At 41.9% G+C, this 19,860-nt stretch overlaps 1 protein-coding gene across 22 annotated transcripts in view; it reads left to right on the top strand.

Moving 5' to 3' along the window:
* Nucleotides 1–19,860, top strand: part of OBSCN (obscurin, cytoskeletal calmodulin and titin-interacting RhoGEF) — a 201,708-nt gene that overhangs the window by 158,104 nt on the left and 23,744 nt on the right. For 20 of the 22 annotated variants that reach the window (XM_065050238.1, XM_065050239.1, XM_065050230.1 and 17 more), the window contains 6 exons: nucleotides 13,243–13,500; nucleotides 15,772–15,886; nucleotides 16,224–16,357; nucleotides 16,706–16,818; nucleotides 18,670–18,838; nucleotides 19,328–19,409. In XM_065050238.1, coding sequence (XP_064906310.1) covers nucleotides 13,243–13,500; nucleotides 15,772–15,886; nucleotides 16,224–16,357; nucleotides 16,706–16,818; nucleotides 18,670–18,838; nucleotides 19,328–19,409 — 871 coding nt within the window. Of the gene's footprint in view, nucleotides 1–1,579; nucleotides 1,623–5,931; nucleotides 10,278–13,242; nucleotides 13,501–15,771; nucleotides 15,887–16,223; nucleotides 16,358–16,705; nucleotides 16,819–18,669; nucleotides 18,839–19,327; nucleotides 19,410–19,860 lie in introns of those variants that run through there. The other 2 variants (XM_065050251.1, XM_065050250.1) reach the window with 2 other exon arrangements.

The following is a 19,860-nucleotide window of genomic DNA, read 5'->3' on the forward strand; positions in this document are numbered from 1 at the left end:
GGTTCATCTTCCATCATCACACACTTATCATTCCACCATTTAAAAGAGGTTTTAATATATTCCAAAAATATTAACTCAGGATAGATAAAATGTTTATATTGCAATTGTGTTCCAAGATAAACATTTGAAAATAATTTTGCCCTTTACTTTCCCAGTAAGAAATAAACTCTAATTTCTGAACAAATTTTGTTTAAACCCACCTAATTCTGCAGTAAGTCCTTTGACTCTATTGGAAATTATGCCAGATTTTTACATGCATAAATGAGACAAAGCTCTGCAAAGAAGACATAGATCTCTAGGTCAGATATTAACACAAACTTCTCCTTAATTATGATGAGATTTGCTGTTTTATTCTAGTGCCATAAGAGAGCCCTTGGAAGTTAAGTGGAAGGAAAATTACATTAAACTATTCCATGTAATATTGTAATTTCTAATTTGCACTCAGTGCAGTTTGGGGACACTATTGAAAACATCAGCACTAATCATAAGTTGTTTAATAAATCATACAGACACTACAAGTTCCCCAGGCAAGAACTGTTTGTGAATTTATAGATCTATTTTTAAGTTGCAGTTCACTTTCAATTGTACCATCTGAAAATCACCAGAGCTTATTTATTATAGGCTGGCTGGGAGATTGCAAACCAATTGCTGGAAAAATTACTTTGAGATTAAAACTAAGGGTTTTTTAGAAACTTTACTAGTTTATTAAATAAAAATTGGGGCTTGCTCTTGTTTTTTCTAGATCTCAGATGGGTCCAGAGTGTGTTCAGAACAGCCTTAGTTAGGATTGGAACCTGTTAGGAACCTTAGTTAGGATTGGAACCTGTATCTTTCTTATTTAAAAAAAAAAAGTCAGTTTTAAGAAGTATTTGCAAAATCATTACTTTTATTTTGGTCTTAATATGTATCAACATCTTCTAGTTTGTTATGGAACAAGCATCAGGAAAAATTGCAAATTATAGCAAAATAGAGATGGAGTAGACAGGTGTATTACAGGGCTCTCCTGGGTTTCCTGGGGGTTTTTTTGGTGCTGATTTTTCTGTACTGATGATAATGATTTTAGTTTCCATTGTTATCATCTTGGATCTTTAATCTAGGCCACAAAAGCTTGGAAACTGGTCAGTGTTTGGGGAAAGTCTTTTTCTAGTAAGTGAAATCACAGTTTAAAGAATTTCAGCTCTCCGGGTTATTCCAGATCAAGGCATTTTCAGGTTTCTCGCACCATCACTACCTTATTACATTAAAGAACAAGAAAACAAAAAGAAGGAACCTTGTTTTCTATCTTTGACATGCCAAACAAAAATGTTAGGATCTCACAGTAGAAAAGAAAACAGTTTCTGCATTATTGTTCTCCACAAAATCTAAATCATTCCCTGCTCAGAGAGCACTTTGAATGCTCATTCTTGGTCAGAAACATTAAAGATAATGCTGGAAATAACCACAGAAAGCATGGATGGGATGGTACAGTTGGTTGTTTTTTTCACTTCAGTTTATTTTGATTAACTGAGCAAAGTTAATTTAATCATTTCAGCTTTTGCCTTTCTTTAACCCCATGCTGTTCATACTGTTTTCTTTGTAGTCACTGAACAAGAGACTAAAGTGCCCAAGAAAACCATCATCATGTAAGTGCTGATATATTTTTTTTGGTAACATTTGTGTTTTGCCTTGCTGCCTATGCATGATCCAATAACAAGCTTGTGTCTATTGGCCATGCAAGAGTGTTCATTCCCATCCCACCAGATCTCATGTATTCTGTGCTATGCAAAATGACCACCTGAAAAAATAGATAATCTTACTGTCCCTTTTAAAAAATAGCAGCATTGATATTAGACACAGTCTGGGTCAGGTTTTTATGATATTACATGCAAAAACATTGCACTGAATACTGTCGGAGGGATCAAGGAGGTAGAGTCTGACTCTCAGTGTCGAAAATAAATCAGCTCTGAGAACTGGCTACTTGGCAAAATGTACAAATACAACAAATATCTCACAGCTTACAGTGATGCCTTCTGGCTTTCTACTTTAAATTTTTCAGGAAACCCTTTTATGATGAAGCAGAAGGAAGATGCATATTTTTAGCTCCTTCTGTCTCTGCATTTCTAATATGAAATTTTGTCCCGATAATGACTTGGGCTTTTTGGATACTTTGAACCTGGTTTATATTGGGTGTCTACAACATATAAAGGTTAATTTCAGCAAAAAATCAGTACTTTCTGAGTCATATGTAGACCAGATGCTCATAAGCCATTAACACCTTGAAGTATCTTCTTACTTTAAGTATCATGAGCACATAATAAGTTGTTTCAAGAGCTGGAAAGGAGACATGGTCCTTCTGTGGTAGGCCTTCAGAGCACCTCCAAGCTATTCAAATCATGCCCTAATGGCAGTAGGTGACTACACAATGGGTGTTTGGGGGAAATGCAATCCCTCAAGAGTTTTAATATTACTAAAATCCATCCTTGACTTGAACATGATTATTGAGTTGACATTTTTTTACTTTTGTTAGATGGTGAGGAGCATGGGTGACATGACAGCGAAACCATGGTCAAGCATAGCTTACCTTTTATCTCTTTTATTGTTTTGTATGATAACCATTAGCTATGATCCAGGAAGGGGTTCTGGGTTCTGCCTTCGCCCCTCTCTCTTCAGCACAGTGGTTCAGTTAACATCTCCAGTCACTAGACTCTTTTAGACCCACAAAAAACAGAAAATGAAGGTGTTCCTGCCTATACTGTCTCAAGGACCAGTGTTCAGATACCAGTGGGGTAGCTAAACAGAAATACTTTTTGATATCAGGTACAGAAACATTCCGAGAAAGTCACGAGCAGGCAGCAATCGCTTCGGCCATGTCTAAAGCTTAGTAAATCTCATCTAATTATATCTCTGTGCCTCTAAATCACTGGGAGAGATGTTTTTATCTTACATTTCTTTGCAGTCAGTTTATAGTCCTCCTTTTCCCTTCATGACTGCAGATCACAAGCAGCATCACTAATGTCGGTTGGTTAAATACTATTAAAATAATACAAAAGACCATCAGTTAAGCTGATTTCCAAATTTCTGACATTTACATTCCATAGACTGTCGCTTTGCAGAGCTCAAGAAGCAATTCCTAAATTAAGGGCTGCTGCCCCAAAGGTGGTTGGTACATTTATGAGGAAGATCTTGGAACATCAGAAATTCCCTTCCTTTTGCTAGTGGATGGGGTCGTGAGCCCATTAGAGAAGATCTCAGCTGGAAGTGGGATAGTGGTGAGGTGAAGTTTGGGAATAATCCTCCAGGGTCATGTTCCAGCTCTCCTTAATGTACAGTGAGCTGAGGAACAGAAGCAGCTTTGAAACTACCACCAGGAAACAACAGATAAGTTAGACGTAGGATTCAACAGTATGTATATATGCAAATCCAAGAGCAATAAGACCATTTTAACCTTGCAATGTAGAGCAAAGTCCAGTGCAAACACACAGATTCACACCTATCTTTATCTAATTATTAGTTTTCTGTAATTCAGAAAGGCGCTACAGTAATTATGAAGACTCTGCATAGACCTTAGAGCTCTATAGCAGTGTCAGAGAGCAGACAAGCCCAACATGGGATGGAGGATCAGCAAAATGCTGAGAACTTTGGGGAAAGACTAAAGCAGTGGAAATGAGCAATAAAAGAGAGGGTGCTCTGGAGGAAAAGGAATCTCACTGTAGCTGATTCAGTCCTGGACTTCACCTCATCCTCAAAGGGAGAGATTGATGCTGGAAATAAATCTGATCTCCATAGATAGAAGGAAGAAATTTTTTGGAATGAGGGTGGTGAGAGCCTGGCCCAGGTTGTCCAGAGAGATGGCGGAGACATCCCAGGCCAGGCTGGACGGGGCTCTGAGCAACCTGAGCTGGTGAAGATGTCCCTGCTCATGGCAGGGGGGGCACTGGATGAGACTTGGAGGTCCCTTCCAACCCAAACTATTCTGTGATTCTATGATAAGACTGATAGATGAGAAAAGCTAAAAGATATTTAAAACGATCTGTCTTCCACGATGGTTAGACAAATGCAATAGGAGAAACAGGCTCCCATTTTGGATGAACTCCTTCCACTCTTCTCTGTATCTCAGTGCAAGAGCCAGAGTAGAGATGGCTGGAGAGCAGAGCTGGTGACTTCCAACCCCATGTGTCTGTGACTAGAGGCTGGTGAGGAGAAAAAGAGAAATCAAAAAGCTATTATCTGGATTTATAATCATTTCTTCCCACTTCAGGACATTGTCTTCACCCTTCAGTTAGTTCTTTTTTAACCCATTACTTGGAGGTAGGGACAGAATATCAACACAGAAATAAAACCAGTTTTACCTGTTAGTTCCACTGAACCAGCTGCCTCCACTGTAGAGCATCAGCTTCCTTGTGCTTGCAAAGCAAACGCTGTCTTTACCTTCAAGTTTTTCCATATAACAAATGCCACCGAAAAATCTGCAGGAAAAACTGCATGTTAAATGTATAGTTGAAGAGCATTGAAGTCTGGGTTTAGGTGTTCCTGTCCCCACATTTTAGAACGTTTGATCCAGCTTCATCTGTAGCTCATTTAAAGCGATGTTTGTCCTGGCATGGGAGCAGAAGATTGTTTTGATACAACCTGTCTATTCATGCAGGGATGCTGAGAAGTCCCAGCTGCTCTGGATGTCAAAAAATCTAAAGTAATATGGGAAATATGCTGAGAAATTATGCATCCCAGACTGGTTTGGTGCTCCTGTGTCAATTGATGGTAGGATCAGGCTGTGTCTGCAATAATGATATTATGAAGAGCAAAAATAAGTACACTGTGGCATAGCTGATTTGTGCAGAAAATGTTCTAACTTATTTTTCCTGGTCTCCCAATGCTTACTGCCATTTTAATGTAACGGTTCAGCATGTGAAAATGCAGATCTCTTGTCTCAAAAAGTTTTTCATAAATAAAATAGAGATATGTTACATTTATTTAAAAAAAGGAAGCTGCTGACCCTACTGTAATAAATGGCATTTTGCCTTCGAGTTTGATAAAGCCAGGATTTAGCCCAGGATACTCAGGAAAAGATTAAACTCCTTGAGTGTTTAAAATCTTTGGGTCAAACTGGTATATGGGTCCAAAGCAGCACAGTAGGTGGTCAGCACAAGCACACGAAATATAGCAGAATCCAGATGAACATTTCACTGAATCACAGACTGGCTGGGGTGGGAAGGGACCTCTGGAGATCATCCAGTCCAACCCACCTGCTAACACAGGGTCACCAGAGCAGATCACACAGGAAGGTGTCCAGGTGGGTTTGAATGTCTCAGAGAAGGAGACTCCACAACCTCTCTGGGCAGCCTGGGCCAGGCTCTGGCACCTCAAAGGAAAGAAGTTTCTCCTCATGTTGAGATGGAACCTCCTGTGTTTCAGTCTGTGCCCGTTGCCCCCCATCCTATAATTAGGCACCACTGAACAGGGTCTGGTCCATCCTCTTGACACCCACCCTGGAGATATTTATAAACATTGATGAGATCCCCTCTCAGCTTCTCTTCTCCAGGCTGAACAGCCCCAGCTCTCTCAGTATCTCCTTGAATGAAAGATGATCCAGACCACTAATCACCTTTGTAGCCCGCCACTGGACTCCTTCCAGTAATTCCTTGTCCTTCTTAAACTGGGGAGCCCAGGACTGGACTCAGCTGGACATAGTCACTGTGTGTTCACCTGGGGTCCACCTGGGGGAAAGAACACTGAGGTTTTCTCTGGATCAGAAAGTAGGTGGAGATGGGCATGTGAGTGTGTGCGTTGCCTGTGTACCCCTTCCAAAATGACACGCTTCACCAAAAGCTGGAGTGCTCACCAAACTAACCCCACTGTAGCGCCTTGACCGACAATGGCATGTGCTGATGGAGTGTGGCTCCCCGAAAAGTCTCGTCTTTCCGCCAACTCCATTTCAACCCTTTCTGTCATCAGAGAGGAAACGATAACCACTGTGGTGAAGAGCCCAAGACAAAGGGGAAGGGTTTCTCCTGCACGTTCTTCTTCAGGTCATTCACCTTCCCGCTCTCCGAGAGCGGAACCAACTCCAGAGCCAGTTTATGTCTCAAAGATCAGGCAGCCTGTCCACAGGCACGAGCAGGAGGCGACGCCGAAGTCTGCGGTTCCCATGCTTTTTGTCACAGAACCTGAGGACAGGCAAGGAGCAGCAGCTAGAGATGTTGTCGTAGAGACCGAGGTGGAAGAGAAGAAGCCCAAATGGGTGGAAGTGGAAGAAATAATTGAATTCAAGGTGAAAAAATCGCCAAAACCTGCAAGAAAAAGAGGCTCTTCCCCAGCAAAGCAAGAAAAAGATGACTCAGGGGTGTTAACATTCACTTTTCCTAGTTCGAGGCCTAGGCGTTCCCCAGAAGATGATCCAAACACAAACAACTCCAACAACAAATTGGTGGAACAGTCAAAATCTTCACCTAATGACAGTCTCTCGGAACCTGATATCCAGCCCCTGGTGTATACGAGCGAGCAGGAAGGACCTCAAGTCAGCAATGAAGACAGAAGCTCCCCATGTGGGTCTGAACAACTAGGAAATACTTCATTTATGGATCATGGAACCGAAGGAAGGAGTTTCCCACAGGAAACAAGTGCTCACTATGGGTCAGATGTGGCTTCCCCGCTCCTTGCCTGTGGGGGTGAACCTTTGTCCTTCAGTTTTGGGACAGCTGCTGCAGACCAGCATCAATTTCTGTTCTCACCAGCGAGTCCAGAGGTTAAGGAAGAGGTAGATGAATTAGACGTATCTTGGCCTGTTGAAGAAGAGGCACCTGAAGTAATGCAAGGTGTCTTTCCAGAGCAGGATAACGTTGTCATAGTTGATGAACCAGAGGAACCACAGATAGATGACATTAGCACCCGGGAACGCAAAATCTTAACCCACAATGGCAAAGTATTAACTTTGGAGGATCTTGAAGATTATGTTCCTGAAGAAGGCGAAACCTACAGGTGTGACGATCAGAAACATAAAGCAGAGAAACCCTGCGAAATCTCCGTGCTCCAGACAGAGATTAACGAGCCAACGATTGGGAAGCCTGTGCTACTGAACCTGGGGAGACCTGTGGTGTCCAAGCCCAGGCAAACATTTTTCAGCCAGTTTGAGGAGCACGTACCTGGGGGCATGTTCATGACAGCGTCTAGAGTAACTGGTGTTCAGTCTGTAGGTCCCTCAAACATCTCTTTCCATGTGAGTGATGCCTGCATGGCGGTGAGGCCTGGAGTCCATGCAGCAACATCAGCAGCTTCTCCTGGTCCCTCCTTCACGGTGAAACCATCTTTCTGCACCGAAGTCCAGCGCTCGGCAGACAACGGACAGTCAAGTTTTAAAACTGAAGTTTCCACAAGAACCCTCAGCTACGGGACTGTTGGCGAGCCTGTTACCTTGCACATCAGCACAGAGGACCTCTCCCAAAGCTGAGCAGATGCAAGCATAATTTTCAACACAAAAGAAAACAGCATTTTAGAGAAAAAAAAAAAAACAAAAAACAAAAACCAAAAAACACGATAATCAGAATTGTTGTAGGAGGGGGGAATTGGTGGCAAAGATTACAAGGTGACATGTATGAGGGAATACCTTTGAGGAAAATATATTTAAATACGATATGTCGAGCTTTTCCGGTCTTAAAGGGAACATGTCTGCCAGAACAGATTGTAATTTTAAAAGCTTTGATCAAGGTGAATACATATCATTCCATAGCGGAGCAGTGATGGTAGGTTTAGGAAAAGCGTGGTTCTCCTGCCTATGACAAATATAAATGAATAAGTGCGGTTTTGTCCACAAACTTAAAAAATATTTCAAGTGCCAATTTGTACAGTATGGTGTGGCAAGAAGGTGAAAGTTTTTAAGCTTTTCAGCATCCTTCAGCAGCCCAGGACAGGAGGACAGTTTCCAGCTATAGTGATCTCCTGTCACCGTGTGTGCCCAGAGGTCATGAAGCTTCACATGGCTTTGACTCTGCTGTACACTTTGACACCAACTAGCTCCATCAAAATCTCTTCTTAAACCTTTCGACATGCACAGTCTGGTTACATTGTTTTGAACTTCTGCCATGGAATGAAACTTATAGAAAATATTTCATTTACTAGGGATGCACAGGGCTGCTCAGGCCTTTTGGTTGAAATCCCAGTTCAACTAAAGTCAATGGTGAAAGTCCCACTGACTTGTGGAAGCAAGGATTTCATTGTTCTCTTCTGCTTTAAGTAAGAAAAGACCATATTTCTAAATCCACTTCCTAGTTGCCTAAAGATGTAGGTTTCTTTATTCTGCATTCTAGTGTAGTGGATTTATAAGCCATATATTTTAAAATATAGATTTATTTAATGTGCACCAAAAGATAAAAGTGCTGCACAAAAAGGCTTCTGCATCTATAATCAAATGCTAACACATACAAAGAACCACAAATGTGGTCTTTGTCAATAAATATTACAGGGAGAATATTTGGTCTCCTGGACATGCCGGTGGTGAAATATCACTGTTAGCAGATTGATGGGTAATGTCTCCTGTATATGCTAAGAGGAATTCACCACTGAGGCACAGCAAAGTAGATCTTTCCCATAAATACCTGGTTGAAAAATATACCTGTTCAAAACATATTGGGCTGCTTGGAAGCACTGCCAGTTGCAACTGCATCATATTACTGTAACCGTGTTCGTTGAGCTGTCTTGTAGAGGTTAAGCCTTCTGTTGAGTTTCTCTGGAGCTTATTTTTCCTTTTTCTGATTGAGAGGAAGGTTGAGATGCCCCGAGCGTGGCCCATTCCTGTTGGCTTCACCAAAAAGTAGATGTTGCACTGACCTTCAACAAGTTGCCCAGCCCTGGAAATAAAAAGAGCTAATAGGCCCAAATATTGGTCCCAGTTGAAGTCAGCTGGAGTTTGTCATTGATCTTGGTAGGACCAAGCACTGGCTCTTTCTATCTGGCAGAGATATGGGGTGAAAAGTCCCAACACCTTGTCCCAGCTGAGTTGTGTACAAGCGTTGCAACAGAAAATGCTTTCATTTAGTTGGTGTAGGGAAACCAGAAATGCTGAATTTCCAGCTAGCATGAAAAGAGAAGACAAAGTGAGTTTCTGCCTCGGGAATGTATGTGTGATGTTGTCTCAGTGTCTCCCAGCTGGGCAATATTGTGAAGCTGGTTCTAAGGTCCTCCAGGCAATATTCCCGCTGACAGGGACTGAATTCACAAAAGGTGCTTGTAGAAAAGAATACACTATTATTTTCCTCCTGTGGCTCCACCGTTACCATGTGCTGACTCAAACGAACATATTGATTTCACAGCCTTTTACTTTCAATATCCAAAAAGGGCATAACGTGTAATATCACGTGCACTACCTTCATGATATAGGATGCTTTGCCAGTGATTACATGTGGTGAAAAAAATTCAAGCCTCTTTTATGTTACTCTCCTATTTTTTATAGCATCTCCTTGGTTTATACTGTTTGTTTTATAATTAAGCAATATGATGGATACATATTAGTGCTTTTTTCATATATTGCACTGTACGTTGGAAAGTAACAGGCACACAACAGGGAAATACTTTCAAAACTAAAAATATTTCTCTTATATTGGGCCTGATTCTGATCTCAGTTATTCCAGTATGAATCTAGAATAATTCCACAGAAGAAAGCAGATTTGGTTCAGCTTTACAAAGATGCTGCTGAGAAAAGAATTTGCCTTATGATAGTCTTCAAAAATACAATATTAATCCAAAAGATAACAAAGATGTGTAAAGGAATGTGGAGGTTTTCTCCTGTTGTGGCTGATGCTCAGGTTTTTCTGAAGAAACCAAAGGGTTGCAGTTCAGATAGTTGTAGAAGAAATAACTATACTTTAATTCATTAGCTCAAAGCAATTAACATCTGTTTACAATTTCTTTTGAAATTTAAGTGAAAGAGAATCAATTGAAAGGAATTTTTAAAATCATATGCAAGACTCTGTTCAAAAAGTGAAAGGTTTATGAAAAGTTCATGATATATACTTTCAGAATATTTTTCTAGAGGCTAAAGGTTATGCTTGTAAGTGATTAAACTGTAGATAACTAATGAGACGTGTGGGGATTTCGTGTAGATGAAAACATACAGCTGTATTAAAAGTTTTAATACAAAGAATGTTTTACTAAAATTCCTGCAGGTAAATGGGTATTAATAAAGTGGAAACTTCAGTTTGCTTGAGGTACAAAAAGAAAAAAAAACACGGAAAAAAAACCATAAAATCCAAGATATGCTGTTAGATGCTGTTTATATCAATAAATGTCTTGCATCAGCTGTCACTGAACTCACCGGGTTTCTGTGTCCTTCTCTGTTCACGGCACTTGTTCCACCAGCTCGTCCACTTCTACTGCCTTCAGCAGGAGCTGGGCTGCAACCCAAGAATATTAATGCAGTTGGGGTCTGGCTCCTTTTTTTATGGGTAGTTTCAAAAGTACTGAAGTGAAAGAATCTGTTTTTAGGGATACATCTAACTCAGGTCAATAATTTTGAGGGATGTTCATCTTCTTGGGTCCTTCTCTGAGGCTGAGCAGGAACTTCAAAATACATGTCAGTCCTGCGTTCCTGGTTGTTGGCTGAAGGAGATGTGGGGTGGAAAGGTTCACAGTTGAGATTTTAGAACTGGGAATCAGGCTGTCCATCATTAGTTTGACTTACCTCAGCTAATATTAAATTTTCTCAGGTCATCAGCTTGAATAGTAGTGTGTAACATCCCTAAACAGGGAGGAAAGTGATGGTATTAGCAGCAGGGGGAGACTTGTGTTTATATATAACTTGTGTATATATATACTTGTGATTATATACACACCTGTGAATAAATACTCTCCATGAGAGATACAAAGAGTGTTTCATGCCTTTCCAAACAGTTCACTTGTTGGCAGCTGCCAAGCTCATAAGAGAGCACCAGTTGGCAACAATCACAACAGAAACACCAGAGAATAAAAATACTTATCTTGGAGAATATTTAAAGATCTTCCACCCAGCCCAGTGCTGATGAACTCTGATGGGAAGTCTGGGACATCGTGTGAGCAAAACTTGCTTTTTCCATCAACAATCCCAGAAACTGGAATATTTCATAACCACTATGCTCATGGGGAGGACACTGGAAACAAAAATCAAGTGAGATGTCTTCAAAAGGGGCTGATCCAAACATAGCCTTCAACTTTGCCTGCTAGGGCCTGTCATGGAAATTTACTATTTTAAGTCCAGGAAAGGGGCAGAATCCAGAAAGATTCAGCACATACTCCTGTGTCAATGACGCTAAACAAGTCACAGCCTTTTGTGTACAAGTGCTTGTATTTTTTCTTGAACCACGTGATGGTTCGAGTTTGCATTCTTGCTTGGCAAGCAAGCACATCATGAATGTGATTAATTGTCTTGATCTGATATGCATCTTGTCTGTCTTTATGGTTACTTGAGGGTTTCCCTAGAAATTGTCTGTCCCTTTGTTGTGTCTCTTCAAGATTTGTGGAAGGTGTATAGGGAAGGAGATTGAATGAGATGAGCTCCTGAGGTCCCATGATCCCATCCTAGCCTAGCTGCTTCTGCCAGTGCTGACTGGGGAATGAGACCAGGACAGTTGGGTACTTGTTCTGCAAAGATGAATGCTCAAATATCCATTGTCATGTCTTCCCTCTGCCTTCAAGACCATGAGTTTCTTGAGGCAGGAGTTATATCTTCCTTTGTATAGTGCTTCCCTACACAAAACCGCTCTGCATTAAGTTGGTGACCTTCCTTCTGGAATATCTTACAAGGGCATAGTCCAGTACAAATTTAAAAGTCTCATGTCCCTTCCAGTGCAAAGCCCGGCAAAAACATTTAAATATTGCAGAGTTGGACAAATGCATCATTCTGCAAGGAACATCTTTTCTGCCATCCTCTCATAGCCCTCCCATCTTTCCTCTGCCCATCTCCAGAGTCACCAGTGACAGAATCCCAGAATGTCAGGGGTTGGAAGGGACCTGGAAAGCTCATCCAGTGCAATCCCCCCATGGAGCAGGAACACCCAGATGAGGTTACACAGGAAGGTGTCCAGGCGGGTTGGAATGTCTGCACAGAAGGAGACTCCACAACCTCCCTGGGCAGCCTGGGCCAGGCTCTGGCACCCTCACTGAGAGGAAGTTTCTCCTCAAGTTTAAGTGGAACCTCTTGTGTTCCAGTTTGAACCCACTACCCCTTGTCTTACCATTGGTTGTCACTGAGAAGAGCCTGGCTCCATCCTCCTGACACTCACCCTTTATATATCTGTAAACATGAATGAGGTCACCCCTCAGTCTCCTCTTGTCCAGCTCCAGAGCCCCAGCTCCCTCAGCCTTTCCTCACACGGGAGATGCTCCACTCCCTTCAGCATCTTGGTGGCTGTGCTGGACTCTCTCCAGCAGTTCCCTGTCCTGCTGGAACTGAGGGGCCACAACTGGACACAATATTCCAGGTGTGGAATATTGAGCAGAGGGGAGGAGAACCTCTCTCAACCTACTAAGCACCCCCATTCTAATCCAGCCCAGGTACCATTGGCCTTCCTGGCCACAAGGGCCCAGTGCTGGCTCATGCTCATCCTGTTGTCCCCAGGACCCCCAGGTCCCTTTCCTCTACACTGCTCTCTAATAGGTCATTCCCCAGCTTACACTGGAATTTGGGGTTGTTCCTGCCCAGATTCAAGACTCCACATTTGCCCTTGTTATATTTCATTACATTTTTCCCCGCCCATCTCTCCAGCCTGTCCAGGTCTCTGATGGCAGCACAGCTTCCAGTGTCATCACTCCTCCCAGCTTGGTGTCACCAACAAACTTGCTGACAGTCACTCTATTCCCTCATGAGGATGGTACTTGCTCACTCCTTCTCCTTCCCCATGAGAATAATGTCCTTCTCGCACTTAGGGTCTGTATAAGTGCAATGGGTCACTGCTGAGTTCATTTCAGTGATCTTAATAAAGGTATTTTCGACAGACCAGCTAACACAGGGTTGAGTCAGGAAATGGATCCTCCATTCTGCTGTGTGGGGAGAGGCCAGGTGTGCGTGCAGTGTGCCACAGTGTCCTCAACCTGGTGAGACTCGTCCATCCAAAGTATGTTGTGCCAGTCGTCCTATTTTAAATCTAAGCTATGTTCCCTCTTGCCAGAACAAGCATTTCTCCATCAGGTATCTACTCTAGGAGGAGAAAATGATACAATTGCAGATATTTCCATGTTTTGGATGATGCTGCTGTTTTCTTTTTACCCTGAAGAGAGAAAAGCTGTTGTTCTTGTCTGTAGGAATGACTTCCCCACAGTCAGAGATGGAGACCACTGTCCAGGCCTCGCTTCAGCGTGCGGATAAGGAGATCAAGACAGCCCTAAAGAAACTCGTGGACTCGGCGTCGATGCTGGTGACTCTTCCCCCAGGCATGCGAGGAGGAGCTGGTGGCCTTGGCCTTGCTGGGTCTGTTCCTTCAGACCACGTAGAAACAGCATCTGGGCCTCCTGTGCTAGTTCATGAAGCCAGCACCCAAACCCAGGCTGCTGGAGGGCATGGTAGGTCTGGCATGAATCTGGAAAATGTCCCATGGAAGTCACGACAGACAAAAATGTTGAACACACCAATAACGACATTTTTTTCCCCCCTCATTTTTATGTTTTGTTGTGTTTTGAGCAGTTGCAGATTAAGAGGGAATATTCAGACCCAAGGAAACATGGGACTTTGGGTTGGGGTTAGGTTGGACACAAGCTTTGGGGAAGATCTTTCTAGAAATAGGAGGTGTTTGAAAACTGTGTCCCAACTAGAGTTTGGTTCATCACCTGCCCAAAATGGAGTAACAGGTTTTTTTTTACACCTTTGGGCTTTTGATCCCGCACTTGCTTCAGGCTTTTTGATGGAAAAAGGGGAGTGGGTGGGATCCCTCCTTTACATTTATAGAAGTAATTTGGTTTTTGAATTGGGGGGGGGAGGGTAAAGGAGGTTGCTTTTCTTTTTTGGTTTGCCATAAACGAGCTGGAAATGTGTTTAACACCTCTATATCAAATGCCAGAGACCTTTTAGGATGTTGAGTGCATCAAGTTCACCTGCAATTCATTGGCCCTGGGGCTTTAATAGTATCCTTAGCAGCTTCTGTGTGGCTAAAATCGATGATGTATGTGACTGTGTCTTGCATTCTTTTGTTGTTTTAAACAGGAATAAGTGGCAACCCTTCCTCTCTTCCTTCTGTTTCTCCCACAACAACTTGTCTAAGCTGTCTTTGTGTCAAGTCAGAGTAATGCTCCCTCACCACTGTGAACTTAAAAGGACAATGTCATGTAGTCTTCAGCACTAAAATTCCAGATGCTGTTATATATATGTATATATATATATATTTTCTTGTCTAAAACTTTACAAGAATAGAAGCATTTCGTGGAATCATACCCAAAAATATCATCTAGCAGATTATTTCCTTAGTCATAACCGCAGAGATTATAGCCTAGTGATTGAGATAGTTTTGCATTCCTTTCCTCTGAAACAACTAAAGATGTTATTAATACGGGGAATTATTTTAGTAACATGGAGACTTGACAACTGTCCCTTTGCTCACATGTTTTGAGTAAATAGGCAAATATTTCAATAGTGCTGGTGACAGGAAAGCACAAGTCTATTTCCCACCAACGTGGGATCTCTTACCCTGCCAGCAATGCTTCAAATAACTGGTTTTTCATCCAAATAAAGCTGGTTTATGTGATTTCTGGAAACTGCTGCTTTTTTTCCAAAATCAGACAGCATTAAACATCCCCAGACTCCTCCCTAAAAAGGTCCTTTCTGCTGGGGAGAAGGCTCCTGTTGATTTAATCTTTTCTCCTCAGATGAAAAGGGAGATGAGGCACTATATCCTAGAGGGTAACTCCAATGGTCAATATCAAAAGACAATCAGGTCCTTTTGGAATGGAAGATAAAAGCAATTTTTGAAGATATATCTGATAAAATAATTAATAATAACAGAAAAGCAATGCCTGAACTGCCATCAAGCTACACCATCTTTTTGTTTCCTTGTTCCTATAAGCCTGAGATGCTAAACCTTGTTCAACTTAGAGTTGGGCGAGGACATTTTCAAAAATCCAGTGGAGGTGTACCAATGCTGATGTTATCACCAAATCTTCCATCTTAGCATATATTTACATATAAACTTCATAATAGTTGTACCCACAGTCAGGGACTGCCTTAATCATGAGTTTTAAATTAACTCATTTCACTGATGCTGTCTGTGGTTGGACCAGTGAGTCAAGAACTGTTTTTGTATCACAAAGTTTAATGGAAGCATTCATGTGTACAGAGTTAACACTGGGCATCCCTGGCAGTATTTAAAAGACATGTAAATGTGGCACTTAGGGACATGGTTTAGTGGTGGACTTGGCAGTGTTAGGTTAACAGTTGGACTTGATGATCTTAAGGGTCTTCTCCAGCCTAAATTTCATCATAGCCATGAGCTGGAACCCAAACACAGTTAAATTATCTCCTATAAAAGACGCACTATCCTTCCGGACTTCTTATTTCTTCTAGTCCTGCTTTCCTGTTTGTGCCTCTGTGTGTTTCCTTACATTAAGGTTATTTTTGCCAAATCTGTGATGTGTCACCATTCAGCGCCTCTGATGTTATTCAAGCCCTTTGCTCCATGTGGTCTCCTCAAAAGAGCCAAACACACCTCTTAGCTTCAATGATTGCACCCAGCTGTGGTCAGATGGACTCAGTTCTGACACAAGGCAGAGTAAAGATGGTTTGCTCTGGGTTTCAGGTGTGCCGTTATAAGTGACGTGTCTAAGTTTCCCCATTTCTGCTGCCAGGCAAAGCACAAAGTCAAGTTCCAGCTGAAGAACCAAGTGTGCCAAAGCCCAGCCCTGGTCCACCCCATGATGGAGGAGATGAAAGCACCCAGGAGCGCACCGTTCCTATTACCAGGTAAATACCCATCCCAATACACAGATTTCTGAATGTGGCAGACTTTGTTGAAAGAAAAGCAATTTCTCTGTGGTGGAGGAAGCAGGAGAAGAATTGAACTGATTCCTATAGGTTCGTTATTATTTTTAGAATCTTGTTCACAAATGCATTGTACAAGAAGGATAGAAAAGGTTGGAGATAAAGTAATTCCTCCAAAATAAAATTATTCTTGTATTAATCTTACGTAAATGAGATTTGTCTGGTGGTTAAACACACAGATCAATGGCAGAGTGTAATACCATACCTCCATAGTTGTATGTGACTGTGTAATGATATTTTCTCATGGGTTTCATGAAAGAACATCACCAGCTGCGGGGGCAGGAGATTGGTACAGAAGAGAAGGAGATGTGGTCTGGGACGTGCACAGTGAAGTTTATATTGAGACCACGGAAAGGACTTGTGTGTATAAGACCGAGGAGAAGACCCCAACAAGTAAGGGTCTTGTTTCCCTCTCCCACATCCCACGAGTGTCATTGTCTTTTCTGTTGGTAATAGCTCTTGATGACTTCTTTTTTTCTTTTTAATACTTCAATTTCTTGAGCAATAACTGCTTATTATAAAACAGTAACAGATAAGTGTGAAGATAAGAAGCCTAAAAGTAATGTCAGTATGAAGAACCCCAAATATATCACTGTGAAATCTTTTGATTTGGCATTAATCTAATGTCATATTCTAAATGGCCGTGTCTAATCCCATTTGAGTAACTCAACCTACATCAGCACACCATGAACAGAGTTACGGTATTGAAAAAAAAAGCAGCACACCCTTGTGTCCCACCAGGTCCTCCCTATATGCAAGTGACAATAGAAGACGTGCAGGTGAATTCTGGAGAGTGTGCCAAATTTCAGGCGGTCATTGAAGGGACACCTCAGCCTACGGTTTTGTGGTTTAAGGTAAGTGCAGGCATTTCTCTGGCTGAGAATGAGGGCCACAGAAAGGACTGCAGAGCAGTATTTCTGTGGCAAATTTATTTTCTTTCATCCCACACCTCTTACATTGTCTCTAGAAAACATCTATAGACTTAATTGAACCAGCCGTAGTACTCATTGGAACCACCAACCATTCATCTGGGTTGTCTCCAGTGTCACTGTAGCTTCTTTCATAGAGTAGGCAACCAAGATGGTTTTGAGGACCAAGATGGGCAGGAAGAGAGACACCAAAATGTGTGCTGTAGTTCTGGGGTCAGAGATGGGATTATTAAGAATGGTTTATTCCAGTTGTCAACATGACTTCCAGGTAGGTTTTCCACAGCCAATTGGTAAAATGAGTGTGACTAAGGACAATGAAATATCCCATAGAAAGGTGGGAGAAATCATTTATTACTCCTCAGTATATTGCCAAGCCCTAAAATAAGCCAGTTCTGTTCTATAATGACTGTCTGTACGTCTTCTGCCCAACTAAATGTTTTGTACACACAAGTTTATTCCTTTTTGTTTTCTAATTCTGTGTGGGAAGATCAAGGATGACCTACTCAGACAAATAAAATAACCTTTAAAAAAAAACCCAAGCAAAAATGCAAAGAACCCCCTCCCATGCACACACACACACGCCAGAAAACCTTGAAAAGAATAAGAACAAGGAAAAATATAAGATATACCCTGTTAATATTCTCACAATCTCTGACATTTTCAGCTCAGAGTTATCACAAGCTAGCTGAACTTTTATCTATTTACTAACCCACAACAAAGCTCTCTCCGTGCGTGTTTAGTCTCCTCTTGCACCCATTCACCACAAGCTTCATGTGTTGGCTCTTACATCCTGTACCAGGAAAAATTAATCCCTGCCAATTTGCTAAACACACCACAAAATTAATAATCTTTAACATCTTTATTGTGTCATATTGCTAGAGCCTCCCTTCCAGGCTAAAGAGCCCCAACTTGCTCTGTCCATCCTCATCTGGAAGCTGTTAGAGAAAGGACATTGCTACAACTCTACCACACCCTGGGCAAACCTAAGATTTATAAGATGATGCTTTCTGCATTATTCTTCATTTCTTCCCTCATAATTTCTAACATCTGGTCCTTTTTGACTGCCGCCAAGCACTGAGATGGTGCTCCCATGCAGTGATCTACTCTAACGCAAAGTTTTGCTCCAGTGTAATACCTGTTTCCCTCAAAATAAGTCCTACCCCTAAAATAAGCCCTACCATTTTTCAGGATTTTTGAGGATGCTTGAACTACAAGCCTTACTCCAAAAATTAGCCCTAGTTACACTTCATTAAAAAAAGTAAATTTAAATAGTGTTCAGGCATCTATATATGTTAAAAAATAAACATCTTTTGGAGAAAAAAAATGTATAAGACCATGTCTCATTTTCGGGGAAACAGGGTAAGAAACAGCTCAGAGCCTAACATTTCATCTGGGGGAACAGGGTTGCGTCACTTTATGTTTATCTGCATTACATACATTTATTTGGCATTTTACTGCTCAGTCAGGTGGTCGTATAAGGTTCTTTTGCAAATCTTCATAAGCTACTCTCTATGTAGAAGAACAGTGTGCTGGGAGAGCAGAAGAATAACCCATATAACCCATGTAACCCTGTATTCCTACGAATCAGTTATGACACAAAAATGTTGTTGGGTGATGTGGAAGCAAGAGAAACATTTAGACACATGGAGCTTCTTCAGACCCAGAATTGTATCAATGAGATTTGCTGGCCTAAAGGGTCTGCGTTGTAGCTCTGTTCCTTGTTGTTCCTTGAAGAGAAGAAACATCCAGTGCCAAAATGTCATTTCATTCTTTCAGGGTACTTCGTTGCTGACAGACAGCAGCAGGCTCCATCAAGGGAAGGAAGGAACAACGTACTTCTTAGTCGTGGACAACGCTGCCCCAGAAGATGGTGGCGTTTATACCTGTGTTGCCAAAAACACAGGAGGGGAGGTGTTGTGTAAAGCAGAGCTTGTTGTGCATGAAGGTAATGTTGTTCTTTCAGCCCAGGAGTTGCTTCCACAGCCATTGAAACATGTACTTGGCTGCAATCATCTTCTGGTACCCACACGGTATCTGCTCTGTGTCTTTGTGTAGCATTTGCATATTATAATACCAGTATGGCAGGATCCAGTATAAGAGCAAATGACCTAACAACCTATATATATTTATATGTAATTTTCACTGCTCTGCTTCAGACTACATGATGAACTGATACAATGGGCCACTGAGGCCATGTCTCTGGTGGTGTTCTGCTTTTTAGTCTGGCTCTTGTGATTTAAGTCAGGTGAAGATGCAGCCCCAAAGCTCACATTGACAGGTTCTGTCACCAAACAGCTCCACTCGATTCTGCGCAGAAGTTTGGAAGACCCTTGTAATTTTTACTGCCTTAAATTGTCCTGTAATAACTTCATATGCTATTAGCAAGGCATTGTTGTCTGAATATTAATACTTGTATTTTCCTTCATTTCTAAAGCGAAGAAAGACCAAGCAGCAAAGAAAGTGGCCACCAGGAGAAAGCTCCATTCCCTTTATGAGGTTAAGCAGGAGATTGGAAGGTAAATGAATTTTCCAACTTTATAGTATGATGAAAGGAAGATATCTAATTGCCCATCTGAGCTGCTGAGCACATGTAACCAGAAGCAGGGATAGGCCCAGCTGTGGAAAAGTCCGAGAAGGTGAAAGTGGTGGCAGAGGTGGGAGGTGACTCCATGGCAGGTCTGCTGGAAACACTTCCCTGAGGTTTCCAACTGAGGATGGAAAAGTTCCTATAGCCCATAGGTCCAGGTAGCTCCAACCAGAATAAAATAGCAGCCAGAAGCTGGTAGGTGTCCAGGTATGGCCCCTCGGCAATGTGAGCATCACAAGCCCATAGCGACGTACATACAAACCATCTAAGGGATCCAAGAGCATCAGCACAACCTGTGTCACCTGAAACACCTTTTCCTTCATTGCAAACTCATTGCTTAGTTTTGGAGGCAGCCAGGAGAGGGCGATAGCTCCTCATAC

This window comes from Columba livia, chromosome 2 (assembly GCF_036013475.1).
Source record: "Columba livia isolate bColLiv1 breed racing homer chromosome 2, bColLiv1.pat.W.v2, whole genome shotgun sequence".
Taxonomy (NCBI): Eukaryota; Metazoa; Chordata; class Aves; order Columbiformes; family Columbidae; genus Columba; species Columba livia.